Here is a 19,424-nt window from a genome sequence, read left to right on the forward strand (position 1 = left end):
TTCTGTAAACAACTTTGAGGTTTTCTTTCCATCAAGCAAACTTTGTTAAATAAATGACTAAATACAGCATGCCCAAAACAGAGAGATGCACTCGTGGGGAAAAGTGATATTGGTTTGATTTTCATTTTTTTCCTGGTTAATAACTTTTATTGTTTCCTGTGTAGCAGGAACCCCTGTAACACCTGAAGAAAAGTTACAAGTTCATTTCACAGATACAAACATGATCAATTCAAACCAGCAACTCTAAACACTCCTTGCTCCTACAAAACTGTAACACTCTTGTTCCTGATACCTTATAAGTTGAATTTCTGCCTGTCACATAATCTGTACCTGGGTGCTTTTCAATGGAAGGCTGCAGCCATTATTTCAAGTGGTGTTACCGTAATTATCATTAAGAGTCAAGATGGAGCAGGGCCAGCTCAATATATTTTGCTGCCTGAGGTGCAAGACAAGATGGCACCTTCTCCCAAGGCACATGCAGAAGCCAGTTGCAGTACTGTTGCAAGCTGGACTGTGCACACATTACCACTTATTCTAGCTTTCTTGTGAAACCTCTTCAGCATTTTAGGAGAAGAAGAGTTTGGATTTGATATCCCGCCTTTCACTCCCTTTAAGGAGTCTCAAAGCAGCTAACTTTCGCCTTTCCCTTCCTCCCCCACAACAAACACTCTGTGAGGTGAGTGGGGCTGAGAGACTTCAAAGAAGTGTGACTGGCCCAAGGTCACCCAGCAGCTGCATGTGGAGGAGCGGAGACACGAACCCGGTTCCCCAGATTACGAGACTACCGCTCTTAACCACTACACCATACTGGCTCTCGCCAATTTCTCCTATTAAACATATTTGGTTGGCAAGCAATTCCTCCTAATAATGTGTTTTCATTAATATATTCATTTTATGTATATCTTATGCATTTTTGTAAATACTATTTGGTTGGAGAACATAACAAAATTTAGATAAGTGTGAATTTTGCTGTGTTTCGGTTTCTCATTATTTTGGAAAGTGTGAATTTGATAAATTAGGCTTTAAATGTGAGCCGAACTTCTTCCCCATCCCTAGCTCCCACCTCTGGTGTTTGAAGCCGAGTACCAGTGATGTTAGCCACAGTCCACTGGTATCCTCCAGCTTCTTGAGAAACACTCCAGTTTTATTTGCTTCCCCTCAAACCAGTCTTCATCCAATTAGAAAACGGAAGCCACGATGAAGCTGAAGAGTGTGGGTGGTATTCGACTCAAAGTAGACCCACTGAAATTAATGAACCCAAGTTAGTCATGTCCATTGATCTGAATGGAACTACTCTGAGTAGTAGGACTAGCACTGAATACCAGGATATCAGGCAGGAGATGTTCCCATGTCTATCTGGAGGTGCCAGGGAATCAGGGGTTGTACCTGGGTCTTGCTACATGCAAAACATGGAATGGTTGGCATCCATCTGTCTTGGGAGACAATGGAGGAGTGTGCCTTTGTGGGTGAGGTCAAGCAGTTGGACAGTTGCAGCGCCTGCTGTGACTGTAGAGACAAAATGCAGGAGAGAGATGTTTTGCTGCAGATGAAGGCATCTGATTGTGCTGCTACAGATACACCCAGGGGTGTAGCTTGCTGTTCCGGCACCCGGAGCAGCAGGGGCAGGGTGATCTGCCCATGGGGGTACTGCGGCGATTCACGCACAGGGGCACCGCAGCAATCTGCCCAGGGGGCTGATTGGCGTGGTGGCGATGCACTGGGGGGCGGCGATTGGCACAGCAGCGATTCAGCTAGGGGGCATTTTGTCACCCCCCCTCAGCTGACACCTGGGGCCGTCTGCCCCCACCGCCCTCTTCCTGCGCCCCTGGATATACCATGGCAAATCTTTCTGCGCTTCTCCCAATGGTCATGTGCTCTACTACTGAACCACAGGCCTGTGGAACTTCCGCCAGCCTCATCTGCTACTGAATACCATTTACTGGGGACCACAGGTGTGCAGAATGAAAGGTAACTAACTGTTTTGAGATTTCCAGTTGGTCTTAATAAAGATAATGGGCAACTGCTGCTCTTGGAATCGGTTTCATGAGGGACCTTTCTCTTGCCTCTTCCCCCAGTTCAGTACAAGCGTGAGATTTTTCTGACTGCTTTGGGGAGGAAAACTCATGCAGAAATCTTATCTGTGTCTGCTTCTGCCCTTTAGATATAAAAGCAGAGATGTAGTTAAACACCTGCAACGTTTCCATTCAATGATCGTTATGAGGAACATCTGGAACACCCTCCCCCACAAAGCAAGCATTTTTTTCAAAGCACAGTTGAGGAGATGAAGGATACCAATAATTCTCAAAATGAGTAGCAGAAAATAATAAAATAACATAAAGAGCAAAACCGGACAGTTGTTTTGGACCTTGGGTGGCGGTTGATGGAGACCTGAAATTAAAAGCAGGAAGATGAAACTTTCTGTTGACAGCTGCAATGAGAAGACCTCGAAATGGCACAAAAACAATCCCTAGGGAAGCCTTGGTGGGATAGGAAGAGGGTCAGCTGCTGAGAGATAATATAAGGAGCTGGGTGGGTGGAAGGGAGGTCTGTGTGGCAGCTGAGGTGGAGCTGCGAGGTTGCAAGAAGCTGGCTGAAGCGAGTAAGAGACTGAGCAGCGAAGTTGTGGATGCAGCCTGGTCTCCTTTATCCGTATCTAGCCAAAGGGGCCTACTTCCAAGTAAGTGTGCAATGGCTTGTACCCTTAAAAGCTTTGGAAAGGGATGTGTTGTATTATCATTGTTTTGTCATTTTAGGCTGAATGCACAGAGCTCTAACTAGTTTTGGCAGTATCCTATCTCTGTCTTCAAGTGCTCCCTTCGGAAAAAAGTCCCAATTCTCTTTTCTTTTCTCTCAAGCTGCTATGTTAGAAGGCAATGTTATATAAATATATATGAGAGTTGCTGTATTTCAAAATGTGAGTTTGTTGAGTTTTTTTTTGTGGGGGACAACGTTGCTGACTTCTGACATGGGTTGCCATACTTCCGTATTTTCCCAGACGTTTCAGCGGTTTCCACCTGGATGCTGCTTCTGACTGCCTTATTCCTGCTATGTCTGGGAAATTCTGGACATATGACAACCCTAATATGTATTCCTAAGCAATGAGCAGTCAAAAGGCTTGGTAAATGTCTTTGAGATGCTGGTGTTTAAATGGTGATACTGATAGCTAATTTGTTTTGCTTTCCCCCCAAAGTATGCCGCGGTGATACAATTTTGGAAACTGACATTCTAAATGTAGAATATAATTGTTCCCATGTCTGTTTGCAATTTTTTTTCCCAGTCAGGGATCCAATGCCTTAACAGGTGCCTGAAATACATTTTAGTTGAGAAAGTTAAATCCACCCAACATCTGCCTGTGAGATGCAGCTCTTAAAGGCATAGGTATCTTACCTGCAAAAAAAGAGCTGGCAATCCTATCTAAGCTAGAACCTCAAGTTCTCTGAAGTTGCTAATTTTGCAAACAGTTGGGTAAAGGTTCTATTCACTGCTAGGCAAAACGGTCTCTTTCCCCCTTTATAATATGAAGGAGACTGTGGAAGTTTAACTGCTTGGTTAATCATTTATTTCTAAAAATAATAATTGTAGAACCAGTTCTGTGGATAACCCTATTGTATTATTTACTACAATTCTTTCTTGCTACCCTTAAGACATCCTCCCATCTATCCCTCAATGCTATTTTGGTTTTCTGATCTAAAAAAGAAATATTCTGGTACCTGTGTGACACTTTCTCCAACTCTACAGCCCCTCAGTATTGGAGAGCTCCTCTATTGCTTCCCACTCCCCTCCTCTTAATATTTCCCAGGGGTTCCCAAACTGTCTTCCCCTAGCTTCATTCAGGTTATCTGCATGGTATTTGTGGTTGAAGATGGAAGATGGCACATCCATAGCATATTCATTTTTAATAGTATTTTAATGTGTCTCCTTTACTCCTTATATATTGTGTTATAAATTCTACTGAATGCAATAAAATGCAATGTACGAGAAACAGAAGCATAGATAAAGTGCCATTGAAATCATACAGCACCTAGCACTGCACATCACAATTGCTACAACAAGCTGCTGCAGTTTGCTGGTGGGTAGATTTGGGGGGGGGGGCATGCACACATTGCCAAACCAGGAGAGGTGTCATCAGAAATGGGGACAAAAGGGGACATAGAATTCCATAATGTTATCAAATTTAGAAATATTTACTATATTTTAAATAGAAATGCATATATCTAACCATAGAGGGGAAGGCTCTGAGTACCTGCTCGGGTCCTGATGCTCACAGCTGGTTGGCTATTTCAAGACACCCCCCCTCCATCCATACTTTCCTCCTTAGGATTCCTTATTTTTGAACCAGACTTTCTACCACACTGAACAGCCCTTCCATCTTCAACTTCAGTTCCCCAGACCTCATTGGACTGCAATCACCTGGTCATTGGCTGACTTTAAAATTAGCCAATGTTTTTTTAAATCCTTCTGCTCACACCTGTTCAGCATGATAACAGCCAACCTTAAAAATGCAACAAGCCCCATCAAGGTGTAGCATTCCAGGGTTTAACTCTGCACTGCATGAACAAGTCCTTTCTTTTATCTGTCCTGAATCTTTCAACGTTCAGGTTCATCGGTTCCAGTGAGTTCCAGTGCTATAAGAGAGGGAGATAAATATCTCTCTGTCCACTTTCTCAATGCTATGCATAATTTTATACCCTTCTATCATGTTGCCTCTTCCTCACCTTTACTCTAAACTAAGTCCCATATGTTGCAGCCTGTCGTCATAGGGGAGTTGCTCCATTTGGTTTGCCCTTTTCTTAATAATAATAATAATTTTATTATTTAAAGCCCACCCATCTGGCTGGGTTTCCCTAGCCACTCTGGGCAGTGGCGGAGCAAGCCGATCAGGCGCCTGGGGTGGCGCGCCTGCCCTGCACCCAGGGACTGGGCCAGCTGCCTACGACGGCACCGCTGGGCTTCCGAGGAGTCTGCCTGCCTCTTCCCACTCAGCCGCCCTGCCGCTGAGGGTGAGGTGGCGGGTGGACCGTTTGGGGCAGTGCAGAGCCTGCAGGCACCCAAGCCACCTCTCCATGGAGAGACATGTGGCTTGGGTGTGCTGCAGGCCCCGCGGTAAGTGCTGCCCACCATTTTGTCACCCCCCTCAGTGGGACACTCTACTGCACCCCCCCTTGCTACGCCCCTGACTCTGGGCGGCTCGCAACAGAACACTAAAAACAGAATAAAACTTCAAACATTAAAAACTTCCCTAAACAGGGCTGACTTCTAAACCTTTCACAACTACACAATATCCATTTTGAGGTGAGACATCCAGAACCGCACAAAATATTCCAAATGCAGTTGCACCATATATTTGCATAAGGGCAGTATGATACTGGCAGTTTTATTTTCAATTCATTTTTTCTAATGGTTTCTAGAATGGGATTTGCTCCCCTCCCCACCAAGGTCACTGCACACTGGGTTGACATATTCGCAATATCGCCTATGACTCCAAGGTCTCTCTCTCTCTCTTTGCCCCACAGAAAGTGGCCATGAAGTGCTTGTTGCTCCTAGTTCTGGTACTCCTCCTGCCTGCTACTGAGACAACTTATCACAGTAAGTTTCCTGATGGCCTTTCTGGAAAACAAAGAGGCTGATGGAACGTCATCAGGGCAATAGATAAGATGGCCATAGAAGTGTCATTGAAAACTGAGTTTACAGTTTGCCAACTGTGCCCCATCAACCATATGGCTGGTGGGCATGCAGCTTGCCTCCCAAGCCTCCGCGGGAGGAGAGTGATCCCCACAGTGGCTTGGGGAAAGGTCGACAACTCTGGGAAAGGGGGGGGGGTGCCGGAGGGATCTTTGAACCACAGTGCCGGATATGCTTAAGACGGCTCTGTCAGCCCGCATACCAGATGGAGCTGGTAGACAGCTGCCCTGGACACAGAATTGACCTGTGCCTCCATGGACAGCTATGAGTCCAAAATTACTCCCAGGCTGTGCACCTGGTCCTTCAGAGGCACAGTTACCCCATTCAGGACCAGACTTCGGACTGGGCAGCCCATCCAATTGAGGACTGTCCTCTGCAAAGTAGGTTACCTGACCTCCCACCCTTCCACTGGCCAACAGAATGATGGCTTTCCTCTGCTGTAGGTCATCTGACGGAGCTTCCCAGTGCCAGAGGAGAAGCTGCCCCACGTCCTCGGAGGAATCTGGGAGAGCCTTGCTTCCCAAACCCATGCTGGAACCAGGGAGACTGCACTGCAGTTGGGAACAATGCCAGCTGCTCTTGTAAGCCAGGGTTCACTGGCTTGCGCTGTAAAGGTAACACAGGTCTGCTGTGCTGTGGGGAAGTGTATGTCTTTCTTTCCCCATACCCCTTGCATCCATGGGTGTGGTTGGTCCCAATTATAGAATGGTAGAGTTGGAAGGAGTCCCAAGGGCAATCTAGTCCAACCCCCTGCAATGCAGGAATCGCAATTAGAGAATCCCTGACAGATGGCCACCCAACCTCTGTTTAAGAGCATCCAGTGAAGGAGAGTCCACTGCTTTCTAAGGTAGGCTTTCAAAGTTCCTTCCTTTCACAGCACTTTGTCAAAAAAACCCCTGAAGGATCTGCCAAATCATATTTTACATTATTTTACATTACAAAGGATTCTGGGGTATTTTTGGGAACCTTTTTCAGCCTGAGGGCCACGGTTGCTTAAGACCAGCCTTCTGTGGGGCCATATGCCAGTAGTGGGTGGGGCTCTGTTCACACTCTTTCACGCACCCAAACATTTTCAGCCCACAGATGTGCACATACAGAGCCCTGCTACTCTAGATAGTTCCCTGCAGCAACAGGACAGCAATTTGGGCTGCATTGGAATTGTCTGTGAGGGAGTGGAGTGCTTACTCCCACCCCAGCAATCGTGATTAAAGTGTGTGTGTATTGTGAGTGTATTTTAGGCCCCATCTGCACTATAAAATCAAAGCACACCATGGTTTCGTATCACTTTGAACCGCTGTGGCTTCCCCCAAAGAATTCTGGGAATTGTTGTTTGTTCAGGGTGCTGAGAGTTGTGTTAGGAGACTCAGTATTCCCCTCAGAGAGGTACAATTCCCAAAGTTCCCTGCAAAGAGGGATTTGCTGTTAAACCACTCTTAGAATGTTAGCACTGTGAGGGGAAGAGAGATCTCCGAACAACTACAGTTCCCATGATTCTCTGGGGGAAGCCATTAGGATTGAAGTGGTATGATACTGGTTTAAATGTACAGTGTGGATGGGGTCTTAATGGCCCCTCCTATCGCTAGCACTGGCCACACCCACTGGCATGCACCCACAAGCACCCATCCACCACTGCATGCACTGCTTAGAGGTAGGGAGGTTCCCCACTTGCTCTAATTGATGGATTTTCTTCCCCAGAAATGGTGGTGAAACTGGAATGCATGGAAGAGTTCATGAGGATGCTGGTGAGGAAGGAAGCATTTGAAATGCTGAAGATCCCCCTGGCCTCTCTCCACCTGAGTAGCCGTACCTGCCTGGTCTCCGAGCAATGGCAAGACGGAGTCAGTTACTTTGGTGCAAAGCTGACTGGGGAGAATCACACCACCTGTGGCTCCACCACTAATGTAAGTGCTCTGGAGCAGTTCGTAAAGAAGAAGATCCACACAAGTGTGCAACTACATATTTTTATTTCATATACAAATCTGGAGCAATTTCACAAAAAATATATAGACATGCTCACTGCCATTGATAGCCTTCCTCCTCCTCCTTTTCTTCTTCGTGTTCTTTTCCCTCTTCCTCCTCCTATCCATTACATTACAGAAATTCAATCTTGAAGTAACCAATGCATGAAGTACTGTGGCCAGATTTTATATTGTTGCCCTCTTTATCCACATGTGGTTTTGAACCCCGTAATCCAGTTTCTGGTCCATTTTCAGATCAATGAGACTCATGTGTCGTACGCCAATGTGATTGAGTCCGGCAGTGACAACGACCAGAGTATCATTACCAGGAGCGTCCAGGTCCGCTTGCACTTCTTCTGCATCTATGCCTCCAAGCAGGTGGTTGGCCTGGGCTACGGACTCAGGCCTGTGGACAAGTAGGTGGTTGTTGTTGTTGTAGTTGTTGTTGTGATGACTCTGGCCAGGGGCTTTCCTCTGATGGCCACAGCCTTTGGCTTCTTCCCCCATCGTTGCTCCATTGTGGCATGTGCTGCAGGGCTGGCCAAGGGGGGTGGGGGAGAACTTTGGTTCAGTCTAAAGGCAAACCCATCTAATTTTCACTTCCTGAAGCAAGACGCAAACCAAAGCACAGCCGTCCCCCAAAATTCGCACTTCTCCGAATTTTGCAATGCAGTTCTCCAGCCGAGTAATGTGTACAAAAATGCATGCACTAGGGTAAAGTGTGCGTAGAAATGGAAAGTGAAAATATGAAACAAAAATACATAATGAGAAAATGTTTTAAAAAACAATGTGTATATGAGACACAATTCCATATGTGTATATTAGAAAATCGTACTAAAATGCTTTGAATTTTCATGAGGGTATTTTAAATCCTGCTGGAACTGAATTGGATCTTAATGCATGAGGGGGTCTATAGGGAAGGAGGGGGTCTTTCAGGTATTTGGGACATGAGTTGTTTAGGGCTTTAAACTGATGTTGAATTTGGCCTGCAAGCCAGTGTACCAGATTATATGAGATCTAAATGGAACCCCAGTTGTAATCTGGCCTCTGAATTTTGGACTAGTTGAAGTTTCCAAGCAGTCTTCAAGGGCAGTCCCACATGGAGATTATTGTGACAATCCGGTCTGGAAGTGGGCCAGTTAGATGGACCAATAGTCTGATTTGGTACTTCTGAAAATGGGTTCTCCCTAGGCATGCTGGAATCTCCCTCTTCTCATTTTGTCTTCGCTTCTTCCGGCATTCATCACCTGAGTTTGCTATTAGATATACTTATTTAACTTCCTTGTATCTTGTCCTGGGACTCCAGAATTGGGTGGGGAAAGGTGGTGATTGTGGGAGAGCGGATGGTTAGGTTTGTCCATGTGAATCCCTGACTGACTCTGGCGGGGTTTGTGTGTGGCTGCCTCTTTTCCTAGGATTGTCCAGTTTACGGTCAAGGAAGGGGACTTCAGAGTCAACATGCAGCTGTATGAAAACGCCAGCTATGTGCGTGCCTATCCCAAGTCTCAACTGACGTTCCTCGTAACAGACATGCTCTACGTCCTCGTGAAAATAGAAGGGAAGGATCAGGCCAAGTACTTCTTCCTCGGTATGGAGGACTGCTGGGGCACTCCGACAGGTGACCCACTGGACAGCACAAAGCACTTCCTGATCATGAAGGGGTGAGAGTCTGGCATGGCATTTGTTGAGGGGTTTGATCCTGTATATCCACTTTCCCCAACCTGTGGGTTGCCAAGCCTCTACAAGTGAGTTGCGGGCTTTACAAGTAAACTCTCCCCCCACATTATTTATTTATAAAAAATATATTTTCATACCATCATAAACAAGAATATCAAAATGGTTTACAGCAATGAAAACACAAAAACATACAATAAAAAAAATTAAAAGCAGGCATCAGTTAACTATTGGGGAAAGATGTATTCTTAACTGCCCGCATAGGCCTGGTGGGGGGGGGGGAATGTTTCCGGCAGCCATTTAAAAGCTGGCACGGAATTATCTGAGGATTTGTAAGGTGAAATTGCTACCTATTCAGGATGAGTAATATAATATTTTAGGTAATGATACAACAAGGATAGGAATTGAAGCGAAATGCAAAGATGCAAAGTTTAATTTTGTAAACCATCAGATGGGAGGGAGGGAAGTCGTTAGGCTCAGTCGATCCGAAGAGATAAAATAAGAGGATACGATGTTATGTAATGTGATTATATGTAAAACCAATAAAAATCATTTATTAAAAATAAAAATAAAAGCTGGCACAGAAAGCGCCTATTGAATCTCCATTGGCAGAGCGTTCCACTGGACTGAGCCGATGACACTGGAGGCTCGGTTTCTCACCGTTGTCAAATGAGCCTTGCCAATGCAGGGTATGACCAACGATGCTCCTAAAGCTGCCTGAGGTAACCAGTGGGGTGAAAGGCACTTTGTACGTTATCAAATGCACTCTTTTTTCTATTTTTTTTTTATTGCGTTCCAGGACTGAATGCTTACAGCCTGGGTTAAGTTGGGGGCCTGGACATTTAAGCTTGTGCTTGGTCTCTTCCAGGTGCCCTCACGACAAGACACTGACTTTCCTCAATGCCGTTGGTAACAGCACTGTGGCAAAGTTTAGCTTTCAGATGTTTCAGTTCAAAAACTTCCAGGAGGTGTTCCTGCACTGCCAAGTGCGCCTTTGTGTACCGGAGAACAAAGAGCCCTGCGCCAAGGTAACCTCTCTCTGTTGTGTCTTTAGGATATTGGGCACTCTTCTGCATCTCTGTAGGGTGTAGGTCACCACTGTGGTTCTCCTGGGCTTGCATGTATCCTCAGATGCTAGCAGGATCCCATTGACCTTCCCCATCCTTGTGCTGAAAAATATATTCCTTAGTCAATGGAAGCCCCCCCCCCCCCGCCACCAGTGAAATCATTTTATAATGAGTGCCTCTCTTTTATAATGATGTGTATGTGTGTTTGTGTGTGTACAATCACACCAAAGAAATGTAGAAGAGCAAAACAAAGGATTGCAAACTGGAATAAGGGTATTGTTACTGGTGTACAAAACTTGAGACACTGTAATTTAAAAATAGAACTGTGTAATCTGCTAGGCTGCTGCTATACCCGGTATATAAAAGTATAGCAAGCGAGTGATAATCCTGCATTGCAGGGGTTGTGGTCTGACTCCACAATTTTGATAATAAAGGAATAATTGCTGGTGGCATACTAAATTTGAGAGATCTAGTTGTTGGGGAATTAAAAAGAAACATTTGTCCACTAGGCTGCAGCTAATGCCCAGAAGTATGGCAAAAAAATATGTGCATATAAGGGTGCAACTCTTAAAGATGAGGTATTGTAAAAAATAGTTGATGGTTGCTGCTGCTGCTGCAGCAGCAGCTGTATACAGAAGTATAGCAAACCATTGTCAGGGTGGGGTTGCTGGTGCAAAGGTGAGATAGAGTGGTTGGAAATTCTGAGATCCACTTGCTTAGTGGGTAGAAGCAGAGCAAACCCACTGGCAAAGGGTGAGGCTGCTAGAGGTGAGATATTTGCTTACTAGTGACTGGAAATTTAAAATAAATCTGTAAGCTATGAAGCTGCTGTTGATGCCCAGTACAGTAGTGAGCAAACAGCTACAAGGATGTGCCACTGAAGCAGCAGAGGTATATGCTAAAGTAGATACAATTTTTTAAAATATAACTTAGCAAAATATTATGAAAGGATGGAGAGGCGACGGTATAAAACTCAGCCACTGCTTCAGAGAAAAGAAGACAGCTAATGCTCCTTGATGGGTGGGGACAAGGGTATTGTTCTTAACTAATAGGGACATAGGTGGACCACTGAGCCCCTTGGGGTTGCCGATCAGAAGCTTGGCGGTTCAAATCCGCATGATGGAATGAGCTCCCAATGCTCTGTCCCAGCTCCTGCCAACGTAGCAGTTCGAAAGCACACCAGTGCAAGTAGATAAATCGGTACCGCTGTGGCGGGAAGGTAAATGGAGTCACGGTGTTCCATTGTGCCAGAAGTGGTTTAGTCCGGCTGGACACATAACCCGGAAAGCTGTCTGTGGACAAATGCTGGCTCCCTCGGCCTGAAAGCGAGATGAGCGCCGCAACCCCATAGTTACTTTTGGCTGGACGAAACCATCCAGAAGTCCTTTACTTTTTCTTTTTTTACCTTTTACTTAACTATTAAAGAACAACAAACAATTTTGTAGAAGGGTAGGAAGGATGAGAAAAGAAAGGGCTGGGAATTTAAACTCCTGGATTGAGAAGGACTGGATTTAGGAGCATGCGTGCATATGCAAAGCTAAATACTAAGGTCAAGGTTGCAGGGCAGGGTGGTGGTGGTGGAGTGGGATGATGACATCCAGTGAAGCTGAAAGTTGGAAGATTCCAGACAGATAAAATAAAGGACTTCTTCAACACTGCAAAGTTAACGTGCATAAGGCAGTAATAGCCACCAACTAGGATGGCTTTAAAAGAAGCTAGGCAAATTCATAGAGGAGAAGGCTATCAGTGGCTATTAACTACAATGGTCAGAGGCAGTAATGTTTCTGAATCCCAGTTGCTGGAAACTGCAAAGGTGGGGGGTGATGTTGTGCTCAGCTTCTGCATGTGGGTTTCCCATAATGGGCATCTGGTTGGCTACTGTGAAAAGGAAACTTCTTGAGCCATTAGCTTCATCCAGCAGACTCTTCTTATGTTCTTATGTTTTATGCACTAGTTAAGTAATAAAATAATCAATTTTTAAGATATTAATAGCCCAACAAAGAACTGTTTTGAGGGGGGAAATAGATTTCAACAATCATTTTTTATATATTTTAGCGCTTGTAAACCGCTTTGTGAGACTAATGATCTGAAAAATGGCAATTAAACAAAAATAAGAATTTAATAATAAACATTTAAACATACTTTGGCTGCAGCTATGCCATACATTTAAAGCACCCAACCCTCCCAAGATTCCTGGAAACTGTAATTTACCCCCTCATAGAGCTACAATTCTTAGCATCCTTGGCAAACTGCAGCTCCCAGGATTCTTGCAGCAGGGAAGTCTTGTGCTTTAAATGTGTGATGTGTACATAATCTTTCTTTAAACCTTACCTTAAAAAAATAAAATAAATCTGCACAGTCATTTATAATACAGATTAATGCACAAACAGGGCAGAACAGACTAATGATTGAACATCTGAAAGTGACCCAGAGCAGAGCTTGGCTGATATGTCTACTGTCGGAAACTGAAATGTTGGACTACAGTAACCCATGCGCTGATCCAGCACAACATTTTTTTTAGATTCTTCCCTTTCCCAAGTCTTGTTGCAAAAGATCAAATGAGATGCTTGTGTATTGTATCCTTCCTTGTGGCTCTTGGGAGGGAAGAGGAGATCCATTTTAATTTATTTAAATTGAAAACAACAGGTTAATGGGCTTGCAGAGATGGCTCATTATGTGGCTATAATTATTGTGTTATATAAGATGATGCATCTTTGTACACATCCAGCAGTGGAGTAAGACTCACGCCTTTTCCCTCTTGATCTTAACTGCAGCAGTGTCCCAGCAAGCAAAGAAACAAGAGGGAGCTGGCTGATGACTACCAGAAGATCATCTCCTATGGTCCCATCCGTTTCCTGGCCTCATCACACTTGGAAGTGCGGGATGCTGAGGACCAACAGCTCATCTGGAGTATGTACCTATTTTCCTGGATCAGGTCATGAACAGCCCAGACCAGCCTTTCCCAACCTGGTGCCCTCCAGATACTTTGGACCACAGTTTCACTCAGTCCTAGCTGGCACAGTCAATGGTCAGGGGTGATGGGAGTTGTAGTCTGAAACATCTGGAAGGCACCACCAGTTTGGGGAAGGTTGATTTGGGCCACTGGTGTTCAGCCTTAGACCCCTGCTGGACTCCATCTCCCATCATCCCCAGCCAGTCTTGGTCATTCTCTCTTGCCACAACCCCCATCCTCAGTTACACTAACCTGCCTGACTCTCTCTTTCCTCCCCTCAGAAATGCAGCTGTGGATTCCTGGTGCAGTGGTTTCAGCAAGTATTGCTGTCGTCATCATTTTGATTGCTGTTGCAAAAGCCATGAAGAAATGAGCAAGTTGTAAAAATAAACAGTGGCAGCAGCAGAATTCCAAATAAATACAATTGCAGATAGATGCGGTGTCTCACTCACTAGTTTGCTTTACTCTGGGAGTCAATTTAGGGGTGAGAGATACAATGTATGATAGAACTGTTTTGTTCTCAGCTCTGCTGCCCCATTAAACACACAAAGCAAGCAGTGAAGGAACTTCTTTGGGTTGAGATACTACTGTGGGACTATCTCCTGGGTGGCAGGAGGCTGCAGGGCCAAGAAGGGAGCTTCAGGGACCCAGATGCCTTCCAGCCAACATAGCAAGAGAGGTTGGTCCAACAGGCTTGCGGTGAAAGGTAATGAGACATTCCTAGCTTAAGGTTAAATGAGACAGCATAGTTTAAATCAATCAGCATCATCTTTTGACCAGTTTACTATGTGGATACACCACTACCAGGTATTTTGTGATTTTACCATCGTATTTATTTACTCGATCCATGTATATGCTACCCTCCATCCAATTAGCATCAACCTGGGTCCCCATATGTTGTTGGGACCATGACTCTCAGCCTTCCTGACCATTGGTGATGCTGGCTGGAGCTGATGGGTGTTGTAATCCAACAGGTAAGGGCTGCATAGGCCCTGCAGTATTGTAATGCAAGTGGAAGCAGATCTCACAAACACACCCAACCTTTGCACGTTGCAGCCTGGCTTATGCGCTGTAATAGCGGCATAGGAGCCTGTCCTTTGATCCTGGCACGTTGCTCCATTAATGTCTGAAAGGGGAATGGGGCAAATACAGGTGGTGGGGGAAGCCATCGGGTTGCCCAGTTTCTCCCCATCACTCGCTATGCATGTGCAGTGCTGCAGCAATGCAAGGTTAGAGCACAGATGTGACTCCTGGAGCAACATGGCAGCCTGAGAATTGAGCTTGAGCTCATCCCCTGCTGGAATCTGTGCTGAAAGAGGGCCAAGGGTGGCACTTGAAGCTTCTTAAACTAGGACACAGGGAGCCTTCCCAATCCAAAGACTGCTGCTGGGGTGCTGTTTGGTTGGGGCTATCTATCATACAGTATGTGCTGGTGGCTATGTCCAGTTGTACCATCATTTTGGACCAGGATTTTCCACGTTCTCCTCAATTAGCTACAATATCTATTTTCCCATAAGACCTGCCACAATTAACCCACATATCACTTCTACGCTTTCTTTTACACCACGGGAAACACAACTCGCTTTTCACACTAGGTGATTAGTGATCATGGTCTTTGGTTCTTTCAGAGAAACTGACACAACAAAATAGACTCTTGTCAAGGAATCGTCCAGGTGGATAGCTTTATTGAGTCTCAGCAGCCTCTCATACAAGGTGCTAACAGGGGCAATAGCTCCTCTTGCCTTCTGCACTGTCATACAACAGGCTGGTCCTGCTTATTTAGGAGTCGTTCATTGTACACACTTTGAATACCCCTTATGAAACTGTATGGACCTGTATGGTTTGCTGGCCCTAATGGCCCCTTTCAGATACTCAGTGCCTTACCAACTTGTTAGGTTTTTGTGTGAAAAAAAATCCATAAACAATCAAAACAGTTAATACTTTTCTTTTTTTAACAACCAAGCATCCATAGGTGTGCACCAGTCATCTAACTGAACTTAACCTTCTGTAATTGAACACACTAACAAGCTTGCTCTTAAGAGTCTATTTGTCTTAAAGATACAGTAGCATGTATCAGCATGGGGGAATTGGTGAGCGTGAAAAAAGGGGCTGTGGAATTGGAGAAAAAGAAGCATGGGAATGAGGGGGAGGGTCTGTGTGCAAGGAAGAGTTGAGAAAAGTAATGGGGGGAATTGAATGCTCGAAGAGGGCTAAAAAGAAAGGAGTAGGAGGCATGGAAATGGGGTTGAAGATGAAAGCATGGACAAAAGAACAGGAGAGTTGGTGCCTTCAAAACTGGGCAGAAGGTGAAAAGGATGCTTGGTTGCTGGTGCAATGGGTCACTGTTAACCAGAAGGTTGATGGTTGGAGCCCACCCAGGGACAGCTATGGGCAGGATTTGTGCATTGCAGGGAGTTGGACTAGATGACAGTCTGATTTCCTTCCAACTTACAATTCTATTATTCTAAGGGGGGGGGGAGAGATACAACTTACGATGGGGTGGTTTGTGTGCAAGGTGCAGTTTCACAAAAGGGGGGAGGGGGAGGCTAGTGCATGGGGGCGCAGAATAGAAAAGTAGCTCCAGAAATGGGGTGGGAAGATCTAGTGGGTCAATCTGTGAGGAAAATGGCTGGGGGCTGGCAGGTGGTGCCAGCTAGGGCACAGCCCCTAGTTATAAATGGGTCAATAAATATAATTTTTGTATGTTAAAAAACAAAACTGTCCAGCAGGGCAGCTGTATGAGTTTTGCCCCAAGACTCCTCTTGGGTTTGCTATGTGCTTACATTTTTGTGGCATAAATTTGGTTGTAGACTCTGGTTTGCTCCTACAAGTCTAATTTTCCAACAGCATATAAATAATGGTCTAGTTCAACTGTTTCATGCTGGAGTCTTCCTTACCAATGCATTCAATTCTATTTTCTTAGTACAGTAATAATAATAATAATAATTTATTATTTATACCCTGCCCATCTGACTGGGTTTCCCCAGCCACTCTGGGTGGCTCCCAACAGAATATTAAAAACACGATAAAAGATCAAACACTAAAAACTTCCCTAAACAGGGCTGCTTTCAGATGTTTTCTAAAAGTCAGATAGTAGTTTATTTCCTTGACATCAACAGAGAAGGCCCTCTGCCTGGTTCCCTGTAACCACACTTCTTGCATGGAGGCAACCAGCAGAAGACCCTGAGAGGAAGACCTCAGAATGATGGGGATGGAGACATTTCTTCAGGTATATTGGGCCGAGACCATTTAGGGCTTTAAAGGCCAGCACCAACACTTTGAATTGTGCTCAGAAATGTACTGGGACTTAGTTGAGAAGCTGTTCTCTCCCAATGAAGCTGTCAAAATGTATGGCCTACTTTCATAGAAAAGCCTATTGGGCTACTACATTATATTCTGGTAAACACAGCCTTCTCCAATCTGGTGCCTTCCAGCTGTTCTGGACTACAACTCATTGGGGCTGATGGGAGTTGTAGTTCAAAACAACTGGAGGGCACCTGGTTGGGGAAGGCTGGGAGAAAGCACAAATGAAGGGTGCCCCCCCCCCCAATATATTGTGTGATGTTGGTACTAAAAACAAGTGTGATCATTCTGGAGTCCTGTGACGTAAGTTGATGCCTGCTTTCCCCACCTCTCCTCCTTTATCCTGCCAAATGGCACGGAATGACGATTATTTTTGGTCAGTACTCTCTGATCCCGAAGAAAATGGCTTTATTGTTCTCTGAATTGTGCCCAGAAGGGAACAGGAAGCCTGCAAGCTGGTGAGAGAGTGCTGCTGGGACTTGCTCTGGGTGGGGCACAGCCAGTAAGGGAACGGCGGAGGGGGGGGGCGTGTTGCTGGGCTAGTTCTGCAGCAGCTGGTGTTTTCAAAGAGCAGCCCCCAGGGAGGAATGCATCGGAGGGACCCCACCCTTGAAAGAGTTACTTGATCCAGGTGAAGTCAAGCAAAGCATCTACCGCAAAGGATTTCTAACAAATGCATTTTGAATTACAAAAAGAGTTTTATCAGCTTTCCACACTATAGTTTAAAAAGAGAGAGAGAAAGAGCTATTGCAGCTATTGTTTCAGGATGAAAATGCCTGTATGGTTGGATACACCACAGGGCTGTTGTTCTTATACACACAGAAAGGACTGTTAGGGGTCTGTCCACACCTTGGCATAATGTGGATTTTGCACCCCTTCTGATCCATTTAATTCCGCCTTGTCCATGCAACATTCTCCTTCAGCTCCTTTTGTCCCACACTTTCTCCTCCATAACTCTAGACTTTCTCTATACTCAGGAAAATCCAAAGAGAGTCAGCCCACTCAGGAGTCCTGTGGCCTTCTTGCATTTGTTTTTCCAAAGTGGTGGTTTTCACTCCTTCCAGTTTTCCACGCCTCCTGCTAGGTCCTTTGATCCTGTTTGCAAGTCTGGCAGTGAGCTTGGCCACTTCTGCTTTGTTAGCGAGAGTTAAAAATAAAATCCTTTGAAACAACGCTTTTTCTGCAAATTATAGTATTGTTATGAGTTCGGAGGTACCAGACCCCTCTAACGCCTGGATCCAGCATGTGTTAAAATATATGCCAGGCTAGTTTCTAGATTAGGCTTCCAGATTAAGAGACTGAAGCTCTGTGCGAGACAACAAACAGGCAGGGCTCCTTCTTCAACTTGCAGATAGTGAGACGGACAAATGCCAGAGTCTGGAGTAGAGTTTGGGGGCTGTGATGTAAACTAGAAGAGGGGCAGAGAGCAATGTTTGATGTCTTTTTGAATCCAAGATCCTTTTGGGATGTTAATGCTGTGAGCACTTCCATCATGGGCTCAGATTGTATAGATGTGTGTAAATACAGTAAACCATATATCACAAAGACACCACAGTCTCCGCTGAGGCCCATTGTAAAGGAAACACGAATCCTGGGTTAAGTGCCTGGAACCTAGCACTGCTCGGAGATTGGGGTGGCGTGCAACAGAATAATTTCTAACTTGTTTCCACTGTATTTCTGCAGGGTGTTTTTTTATCCATGCTCTTAATACCTATCCAATTTTTTTTTGCCATCACATACCCCGACATGCCTCATAACCGATGGCAGAGCAGGAGAGCGGTCCTTTTTTGTTAGGAAAAGGAGTCACAAAAAGAGTCCCCCTTTTAAAAAATTACATAAATATATACAGAAAGAAATACTGCATTTAAACCATTTGTGGACGTGGTTTCCTCTTTGCAACAGTTCCCTCGCATGTGCTCAACAGGTATGAGCGCTTTCCACGGAGACGGAGGTTAGAGGTGAGGATACCCCTGAAAAATAGGGGAGAGACAGGCATGGAGGGTTCCAGGTTTTAAAATAGCCTGTACGCCAACCACTCAGCTATGAGCAGTGCAAGGACAAAGTGATTCCCGGAAGTCTGGATTTCCGAAGCAGGTAGGGAAGAGGCCTTCGGTTCCACAGGAGGCAAGGCAGGACATCCAAGCAGAATGTGACCCCTCACTTGGTCATATGCTGGTGCTGCTTGGCTGTAGCTTGATGCTGCTGGAATTTGTGCTGTAGAAGTAGGAGGAAGACCTGCGGGACTGGAGGGTTTTTGCCAAGTACCAAAGGAAGATGAGGAACCCTGTGGGGAGAGAAGGAAGAGAGGGAAACGTGAAAGGAGGAGTTGGAGAGCATGGCAAGACTTGTCCTCCTGTGTGCACCTCCCCTGTGGCAGTGTCAGGGAAGAACACAGCTCAGCAACAGAGCCCACACTCTGCATGCAAAAGCAGCAGTGGGTGATGTTCCTAGAGACTGCTGCGTGAGAGGCAGGGAGGCCAGCAAGGGGTGGAGACAACTGGTTACAAGTTAGGGGAACATTAAGGTTAGAAACATAGAATGATAAAGTTGGGAGGGACCCCAAGGGTCATCTAGCCCAACCCCCTGCAATGCAGGAATCACAACTTCACAACACCCAACCTCTGCTTAAAAACCTCAAAGGTAGGATCGTCCACCATCTTCCAAGGGAGCCCCATGCACCACAATGGACCAGGCACCAGAGGGCAAAAGGTCCCAGGTGCAAGGTCCAGGTAGGGCTGAGAAAGACTCTGTGTTGGAGAGTCCCCAAGAGCCACTGCCAGTCAGTGT

At 45.5% G+C, this 19,424-nt stretch overlaps 2 protein-coding genes across 12 annotated transcripts in view; one reads left to right on the plus strand and one right to left on the minus strand.

The window, feature by feature from the left end:
- Positions 1–2,206: 2,206 nt before the first annotated feature.
- Positions 2,207–13,769, plus strand: LOC310850251 (uromodulin-like). The gene is made up of 9 exons (XM_083751486.1): positions 2,207–2,677; positions 5,514–5,586; positions 6,126–6,296; positions 7,378–7,583; positions 7,896–8,056; positions 9,056–9,301; positions 10,183–10,342; positions 13,156–13,291; positions 13,616–13,769. Exons 1-9 carry the CDS (start codon positions 2,627–2,629, stop codon positions 13,705–13,707), a joined length of 1,296 nt encoding a protein of 431 aa, XP_083607612.1. The 5' UTR covers positions 2,207–2,626; the 3' UTR covers positions 13,708–13,769.
- Positions 13,770–14,988: 1,219 nt separating this feature from the next.
- ADGRG1 (adhesion G protein-coupled receptor G1) overlaps positions 14,989–19,424 on the minus strand; it is a 48,223-nt gene continuing 43,787 nt past the window's right edge. For all 11 annotated transcript variants that reach the window (XM_083751438.1, XM_083751430.1, XM_083751437.1 and 8 more), the window contains one exon: positions 14,989–18,921. In XM_083751438.1, the coding sequence (XP_083607564.1) occupies positions 18,803–18,921 (119 nt within the window). In that variant the 3' untranslated portion in view covers positions 14,989–18,802. The remainder of the gene's footprint in view (positions 18,922–19,424) is intronic.

Source organism: Podarcis gaigeae (assembly GCF_964106915.1).
Source record: "Podarcis gaigeae genome assembly, chromosome: 8".
In the NCBI taxonomy this organism is placed as follows: Eukaryota; Metazoa; Chordata; class Lepidosauria; order Squamata; family Lacertidae; genus Podarcis; species Podarcis gaigeae.

Bases quoted from the DNA above. Each gene is read 5' to 3' on its own strand.
- LOC310850251 (XM_083751486.1), top strand. From the start codon at position 2,627: ATGCAGCCTGGTCTCCTTTATCCGTATCTAGCCAAAGGGGCCTACTTC. The intron at 7,584-7,895 runs GTAAGTGCTCTG...GTCCATTTTCAG, and splicing joins CCTGTGGCTCCACCACTAAT to ATCAATGAGACTCATGTGTC. The intron at 9,302-10,182 runs GTGAGAGTCTGG...GGTCTCTTCCAG, and splicing joins CACTTCCTGATCATGAAGGG to GTGCCCTCACGACAAGACAC.